Source organism: Lutjanus erythropterus, chromosome 4 (genome assembly GCF_056507025.1).
Source record: "Lutjanus erythropterus isolate fLutEry1 chromosome 4, fLutEry1.hap2, whole genome shotgun sequence".
NCBI classification, from domain to species: Eukaryota; Metazoa; Chordata; class Actinopteri; order Lutjaniformes; family Lutjanidae; genus Lutjanus; species Lutjanus erythropterus.
The window spans coordinates 33,705,088-33,713,901 of record NC_139320.1 but is presented as its reverse complement, the minus strand read 5'-3'; the positions used below and the strand labels follow the sequence as shown (position 1 = coordinate 33,713,901).

The 8,814-nt window shown below is 38.2% G+C and overlaps 1 protein-coding gene across 1 annotated transcript; it reads right to left on the bottom strand.

Moving 5' to 3' along the window:
* Nucleotides 1–1,986: 1,986 nt before the first annotated feature.
* gemin7 (gem (nuclear organelle) associated protein 7) lies at nucleotides 1,987–8,267 on the bottom strand. Its single transcript, XM_084716486.1, has 2 exons — nucleotides 8,121–8,267; nucleotides 1,987–2,522 (listed from the first exon to the last, which is right to left on the bottom strand). The coding sequence occupies exon 2, from the start codon at nucleotides 2,499–2,501 to the stop codon at nucleotides 2,115–2,117; it is 387 nt and encodes a 128-aa protein (XP_084572612.1). The 5' UTR covers nucleotides 2,502–2,522; nucleotides 8,121–8,267; the 3' UTR covers nucleotides 1,987–2,114.
* Nucleotides 8,268–8,814: the final 547 nt, after the last annotated feature.

Here is an 8,814-nt window from a genome sequence, read left to right as displayed (position 1 = left end):
CAAAACCATTGCAAAAAGATGCAAAATGACCACAAAGAGATGCAAAACCATCATAACTGCATCCAAAATGGTTACACAAGGATGCAGAACCATCGCGAGAAGATGCAAAATGATCACAAATAGTCAACAAATTACTTCAAAGAGATAGTAACAACCTGAGAGTAATGCAAAAAAAAAAAAATTAAGAGATTAGATGTAAAATGACAATAGAGAGATGCAAAATGGGCACAAAAGATACAAAACAACCAGTGGTGCAGCCAAGGGGTGAAACAATCAACCTGGAACAATCTCTGGATCCTCCACTGCACAGTTCTCGGTGTGTTGCTCCGGTGTTGGAGGGGCAGAAGCATTTTATCTGTGCCCAGGGGCCTATTGTCTCATAACTGTGTCACAGACTTTGAGTTACTTACACATTTCTGTAGAATTCCTAGATTATTGCTCTATGGATTACAATAAGACGACCACCCTAATTCAAGTTCCCCTTGGTAGTTTTTCCCTAAGTAAATGGACCTCAAGTTAAAAAAAAATGGTCAAAATATTGTTTTCAATGTCAAGAATGACCTTTTCATGCTGGTCATAAATAATCTTTTGTAGGCAGATGCTAAATTATTTGGTAATGCTATTATCAGCTGTGTTATCATTGGCCATTTACTAGGGTTTTTCACCCTTGAATATCAGGATATGTTAACAGCAAATAGGCCTCCATTGGAGGTTGTGTTGAACAAAACACTTGAACTTAGCCAGAACACTCATACAATGTAACATGAAGGGTTTTAGGATCCATTTGAGTGTGTAAATTCTCAGAACACTGAATTACTTCCATGAATAAAAAACTTTCACTTTAGCTCTCCTCCACTTGCAGGAAGGTCAGAGGTCAGAGTCAACTACAGTACAGCAAACCAGATGGACATTCTCAAAGGCCCTTCAGCAGCAGGGCAGCTACTTGTTTAATTTGTCAACAGTTATGTCACCTATAAGCCATATTTCACACCAACACAAGTGTGTCATTATCTGTTTATACAGCTAACTCCACTCACCTACAGGAGAGCTTGAAGCTGAAAAACATCAATAAAATCATACCTGCTTACAGCTACATTCTGTGTTATATATCATTTGTTCAATGTATACATAGAGTTAGGGGGACTTAAAGTTAAGCGTTAACTATAAGCAGTTTTGTTTGTAGTTAAAGACTTTGCATCAGTGACTAGAAAATTCAATTTGCGTGCTCCATTTTGCTTTACTTCTTTTTGTTTTTTTTAAATTACTGTGAAATATATAATTACATACTTAACATTTTTTTTAAGCAACAAGAATCCTTCAGGCATTTGAATTTGCAAAAAAAAACAATTAATATATTTGTAACAAACTTGTTCATTTTATTAAACAGAATACAAAATGGACATTCATATACAAAACCAGGTAACTCAAAAGAACATCTAAAGTGCAATGTTTGACCTGCCTTGCAAGAAGAATTAAACGACAGAAGATATAACTCGTCAACTTGAACACCAGAACAGTAATAACCTCTCTCTGTATCTCCCAAAGGAAGACAGTTGTAGAGCAGAAATGATAGACATTTTGATCGATTTGATTCCATGGTCATAAAACCAACATTACCGTTAAGTGTTACACTTTTCTGCACTAATTAGGTTGTTACAGCTGGAAGAAATAAACACTGAATGCCTCTAATGCTCAAGTTATTCTTCTAGGCAAACATATTCTGAAAGCACTAGAAGTCATCAATAAATTATCATCACAGTATCAATATTTTGGTCATACCTCTTCTGATATTTGATTCTCTCAATGGTATCACACACGGTAATGGTAAAACCTGAAGAAGGGCTCACATGATGTTCAAACGCAGGCAGACGGCTCCCTCTTGTGGTGAAAAGGGGTGACTGCTCGTCAGCGTTGGATATTTGAATGCAGTCACACAGGACCGTATGATTGGCTGAACTAAACAGACAAGACTGAAAACAGCAATGAACAGCAACATCATCACCCGTTTTAGAAACTATCTTACACAGTGTGAAATTGAGCTCACTTGCAACGACAAACGAGACTCCAAAGTGCCTCTTTATCCCAAATAAACAGGTTACAAAAGCATCACGTGTTCAGACATCAAAACTGAGTGAAATGACATCCTGACTCCTGATCAGCGCCTCCTTTTGCACCCCAATAGGAGTGTGCAGGTCCGACACCTGAAAGTTCAGCACGTCAATGTCAGATGCTCCGAAGGTGGCCTCCACCCTCACCTTCTCGTACATGTGGAACTGGACCTTTTTGTTGGTCATGGCAAGGAGACATCGGAGGAAAGTCTCTCTGAGCACAGATCGTGCGTGCTGCTCCCTCTGCAGCTGCTCAGCATCTGCCTCTGACGCAGCAGAGGCGGGGATGGAGGTCCGGCAGAGAGCAACGAAGCGGGGTGATGTGGGGTCAAATCCACGGCTGTTGGGTTCGGGTCCTTTTGGCAGGCGGAGCACAGGCACCCGTGTCGCCATGCTGACGCTTTCAGCATATATCTATTAAAGAAAAGCAAAAATCCTTAAAACAGCTAGAACATGTCCCTACAATAAGAGGCTGACTCATGGGATTTTTAAGACTGACATCAGTTTTAGAGAGAAAATAACCCTCAGATATGGAGGTCGATACAGTGAATTTTTGAGCTGGAATGTAAACAGACCTTCCCTTTGTGGACCGTGCACTAGGAATGCGTGCGATTAGTCGACTATACGATCAAAAATCCCCACTCACGCTAGTCAGCACCAGAAATACTAGTCGTTTAAAGTATTTATCAATATTTCTTTCATGCATGATGCCAGTTATCTGTTGCCTGTAAGATTTTATGCTGCCACCCGCCACTAGTCAGGGGTGCGGCACTGTCAGACGGCAGCCCCTCTCGCCCAGCACATGTTCCCTGATCGCCCTGGCAACCCCCAGATGTTTATAATCAGCAAAGTTGGACAGATGAATGTAGACTGCGACAGAACAAGCTGATATATATATTCAATCGACTGGAGAAACGTGCCCACATCATGCACAGGCACGGACATAAACCTGCGAGCGGAGATGCTGCTGCTACTAGCACTGCTAATGTTAGCCGCACTGTGTGTCAGGCTGGCAGTTAACGTTAGCTATAAATCACCTATAAAATGTCAGAAAATAGTCAAAAATGTCCATCACAGTTTTCCCAAGTCCAAGGTACTGTTAGTAAATGTCTAAATTTGTCAGTCAAAACCCAAAAGATATTCAGTTTAATATGATAATAAACAAACAAAATCTTGAAATCTCCATATTTGTGAGGCTTCAAACTGCATTTTCTACCATTTTGGATGAAAAATACTTCAGTGATTACTTGATTATTTAAGTAGTTTAATAGTTAAATTATTTTTTACCACTTGGCAACTGAGTTGCCAGATTTACTTGTCCAGGACATGGCATTTTAATTGTCCAGGGCAACTGGACAATCCTTATTGTAGAGCCCTGTACTTAAATTGAATTTTCTTTAATTTAAAATAAATAATTTAAAATACACATTATCAAGCGATTCTAGAAATTAATACAAGATAATAAATAAAACTAAAATAATTAGCTAAATAAACATTAGGGGCAATTGGGGGCAGGTTATAAAACAAGAAGCAGCTTCTCAGCATTTAGACCTGCCAAGGATCTCCTCTTGTCCTCAGAAATGTTCTACATTTATGATCTAAAACCCCAAACACTGTTTATTGCATTATATGTTCTGAAAATATTGCCATATTGGTGCAGATAGGAAAATATATACAGCGATGTCAATATATCTGTGCAAGGCCGATATCAGGCCCGTATCTGCTGATAAAATCGGCCAATTGATAAAGACAGTAATTTGGTGTATATGTTTAAAATCTAAATTTAAATTATAAACTGAAAATCTGGATTTTTGTTCAATACATTGTAATCAAGAGAAAAAGGTGCTTACACACTTAAAACAAACTCTCAAAAAGCAAACTTATAACAATTCTATTTACTAGCTACATCATTTTATACAGATTATCTTTCTTTAGGGTTACCACTCTTTTGTGGAGATTATTTTCTGGATTTTTTCAGTGATGACCTAACTGATATGGACAGACAGGGGTCGCCCCACACACTAATAATATGTTCCTCTATGTGACAAGCTGTGCAGTTTCGATATATCTGTAAAATCCTCTTAAATGCTTAGAAATCATGACCAACTGATAACAGTATAAAGCAAAACACTGTCTAATACTCATATCTCCTCTTACTGTTGTTTTTCAGTTTTGATATTATATTTTTATTGTAAATATTACAATAAAAATATTATTAAGAATAAAATTAAATTAAATAATAAAATGTATCATTATTATTATTACTGCCACTATGACTAATATTACTACTAAAGTAATTAATAACCTGAAACTTTTTCAAATAAATTATATTAACCATTGCTGCCTGATTACCAACAACTTAGTAGCCTGAACAGCAAAAACTAGGGATGGGTATCAAGAACTGGTACTAAATTTGTATCAGTTCCTGATTGGTCAGTACTTAGTAGTACTGACCAATAGTACTAACTACTAAGTTAGTACTGATTGGTCAGTACTTAGTAGTACTGACCAATCAGTACTAACTTAGTAGTTAGTACTATTGATAAACTGCTGGATTAGTCGCTCGAAAGAAAATTAGTTGCCAACTATTTTGAGAATGAATTCATAATTTCAGTCAGTTTTCAGGCAAAAATGGCATTTGCTTTGTCACCCATGATAAAAAAAGATGGAGGGTCTTTGAGTTTGAGATTGTTGGTTGTACAAAAGAAGCAATCTGAAGATGTCATTTTGGGCTCTGAGAAATTGTGAGGGTTCTTTTTTTTTTGACATTATAACAATCATCAAAATATTCATTAACAGCAGCCCTAAGGTCAAATCAAGCCAGTATGCAAATATAACGTCTCCCATGTGGTGATTTCAGTGTTGGGAAAGTTCACTTTCTACATGAACTAGTTCAAAATTCAGTTCACAAATTTTAAAATGAACTAGTTCAGTTCATGATTCAAAATTTTGAACTAAGTTCACAGTTCCAAAAATGAACTAGTTCAAAGTTGTTGTTTTTTTCCCAATATGTTGCTGCGAGCTATTATTTCTCAAAATTATTGCCACAGCCCATATAGAAACCACAGACAGCAATTATTTTATCAGTTTTAACATTGGAGTGTCTTTTGATTTTTTTTATTCGCTTGCACATTGCTTGAAAGGCTACCCGGGTGTTTGAGTTCAATGTGCTGTTTCTACGGTGGCCGACAAGTGCAAACGCGCTGCATATACAGACAAGCGCTGCAAATACAGAAACGCGCTGCATATAAGAAAACAGATGCAAAAGGAAAACGCTGCAAATACAGAAACGCGCTGCATAAACAGAAACGTGCTGCAAATACAGAAACGCGCTGCATATAGGAAAACAGATGCAAAACGAAATCGCTGCAAATACAGAAACGCGCTGCATAAACAGAAACGTGCTGCAAATACAGAAACGCGCTGCATATAAGAAAACAGATGCAAAAGGAAAACGCTGCAAATACAGAAACGCGCTGCATAAACAGAAACGTGCTGCAAATACAGAAACGCGCTGCAAATGAGAAAACAAATGCAAAAACAAAACGCCGCATATACAGAAACGTGCTGCAAATGAGAAAACAAATGCAAAACGAAAACGCCGCATATACAGTCACACAACGGAAGTGCTCCAGGCCTCTAGGGGCAGTGCTGAGCTTTCCCCCGAGAGACAGACAACGGACGAATCAACCTGCGGAGGAGAGGAATAGGCCTACGTGAGAAGTAGAAAGTTATTGGTGAGAGGAAAATTGGAGGCGGGAGAGGCAAAAAATCAGAAAATGTAAATCCGACAAACAAACAAAAATGTAAAAATGTAAATCAGCTGCACTTTCATAATACAGTAAAAGATGAGGGCCACATGTGGAAAAAAGAAAGAAAGAAAGAAAAAGAAAAAAGAATACTTTTTCATGTAGCCTCTCAAGCCTCCAATTTTCCTCTCACCAATAACTTTCTACTTCTCACATAGGCCTATTCCTTTTTTTTTTTTTTTTTTTTTTTTTTTTAGTTTAAAAAACAGTTACGGGATGTTTATTCTTCATAATTACGTTTCCCCTTTCGGGATTTTTTTTATTTTATTTATTTATTTTTTTTAAACAAACTTTATTGTCATGTTGAAGACATACAAGGAAACATGACATATAAGCAACATGACAACACTCATACATAAAACAACAGTAAAGTACAGGGAGTGCATAATACATAACAGACAGTAAGGATTTTATCTAGTAATATGTGCCATTTCACGTAGGCCTATTCCTCTCCTCCGCAGGTTGATTCGTCCGTTGTCTGTCTCTCGGGGGAAAGCTCAGCACTGTCCCTAGAGGCCTGGAGCACTTCCGTTGTGTGACTGTATATGCGGCGTTTTCGTTTTGCATTTGTTTTCTCATTTGCAGCGCGTTTCTGTATATGCGGCGTTTTCTTTTTGCATTTGTTTTCTCATTAGCAGCGCGTTTCTGTATTTGCAGCGTTTTCGTTTTGCATCTGTTTTCCTATATGCAGCGCGTTTCTGTATTTGCAGCACGTTTCTGTTTATGCAGCGCGTTTCTGTATTTGCAGCGATTTCGTTTTGCATCTGTTTTCCTGTATGCAACGCGTTTCTGTATTTGCAGCACGTTTCTGTTTATGCAGCGCGTTTCTGTATTTGCAGCACGTTTCTGTTTATGCAGCGCGTTTCTGTATTTGCAGCGTTTTCCTTTTGCATCTGTTTTCTTATATGCAGCGCGTTTCTGTATTTGCAGCACCTGTCTGTATATGCAGCGCGTTTGCACTTGTCGGCCACCGTATGTTTCAGGTTTGCTGTTGATGTAACTGATGTGCGGAGTTGCTTTTTGAAACCCGGCGGGCGAAGTTTGTACAAAAATGTAAGATTTTTCCCAGTGGAATCCTCACCGACCTTCTCATACAACTATTTAAATGATCATACGAGGAGTCTGAGGTAGTGCTGCTGCTGCACGTTGCTGTTGTTGACGCCTCCATGCTGTCTTGTGGTTTGATGACGCATGCGGGCGGTGAGACACTGTGGTGGCTGCTGTTGCCAGATTGGGTGTTTTTTCCGTTACATATTAAGGCCTGTTTACGGTGCGTTTTAGCCGGGCTCTATGGAAATCTGGCACCCTATCGAACGAAGTTAAATTGAATGAGCGTGCCGTTCACAGACATCAGGATGAACGCGTTCACAGTAACGTTCATCAGGCAGAAATGCTGTACGTTCAGTGCACGTTCGCCCAAAATATTTTCTTTGTTATGTCATAAGTTATTATCATTATCATTTACTATACATTTTTTAACAGTTCAGACAAAACAAACAATCAGAGAATATCGCCTTGCATTTTGGGAACTTGTGGCGGTCAGTTTCCCACATTTTTTGACTTTCATACTACTTGCTTACTAAATGATGAAATGGTGAATTTGGAAAAAAGTGAAAATAGTCATTACCCGCAACTATGTTTTTATGAACATTACTGATATAAACACGTTTAATGGCATTAGAAAAACAATGGTAACTACGATCTAGCTTCAATGCACACGAATTTAGACGTGTGTACTGTATTGTTTGGATTTCTTGCGTTTTGTGTCTATAATACAAGCTTAATGGTGGATGTATGTTACAGTAAACTTGACACGACTACAGGATATTAATAAAACAGTTCCTTTAGCTTTAGCTTGAACTGAAGTAACAGTATGTGGAAGAGCTAACACTGACATTTAAGCTACCTGATATCAAACATATCTGCCTACAAAGCATAAAGTTAGGTCGTCCTACGAACCAACGACACTCTTTAATGTGAAGAGTTGTCACTTTGTGTCTAAAGTTTGTTAACTTTGTTAAAACAGCTTGGTGAGAGCACGTTGCTGTTGTTCAGTTAACAACTGCTAAAAGCTGCTAAAACGACACGATATGACCACATAACAAGCTTCCTTCTTCATCGCAGAGGCTAAGACAATGATGTGGTGTAAATAAAGATGCGCTAGGGTTTAATTAAACCGCTTATCGTTTATTTTAACACTTACTGATTGTTCCTTCCCGTTTTCAACAGCTGCCAGCAGAGCGCAAGAGCAACGTCGCTGTTGTGGCGTCGTCTTCTTCTTCGTGTGATTTATTGGCGCAGAGCAGCTTAAAGTTGCAACACCGCCGCCTCGTGGACTGGAGGAGGCAGGAGAGCCCTATACTAAAAGGTAGGCCTACAGCAGCCATCCCAAACCCTGGCTCATGACTCACAGGTGGGTCACAGGAGACTTTATTTTGGTCCCAAAGTAAATAAATACTGTACCGCTTGAAAATCAAACAGTGTTGATAATGCTTCATAAATTCAGTGTCACAAAAATCAGATAACAGAGACACATACAAAAGGGAAAAGAAAGGAAAAAAACATACAAATAGATAAATAGATAGTAACAATTGGGTAGTAAGAAAAACACAGAAAATAAAAATGATATATGTTAAAAATTTCTGAGTGCTCTTCTTGTAAAATATCAATAGAGTTTCATAGCACTGTGTGTTGTGCGAAGTGCGATCATGTTAATTGTGCAATTTAGGAATGCCTTATTTTAATTTTATCTGCCTTCTATACTGTAATCTAATATAACCGCCCCTGTCTATTATTTGCCTTTACTCACTTAGGCATTATATCCACATTATTGATGATTATTTATAAATTAATCTCACATTTTGTGAAAGCACCAATAGTCATCCCTGTAATATTGT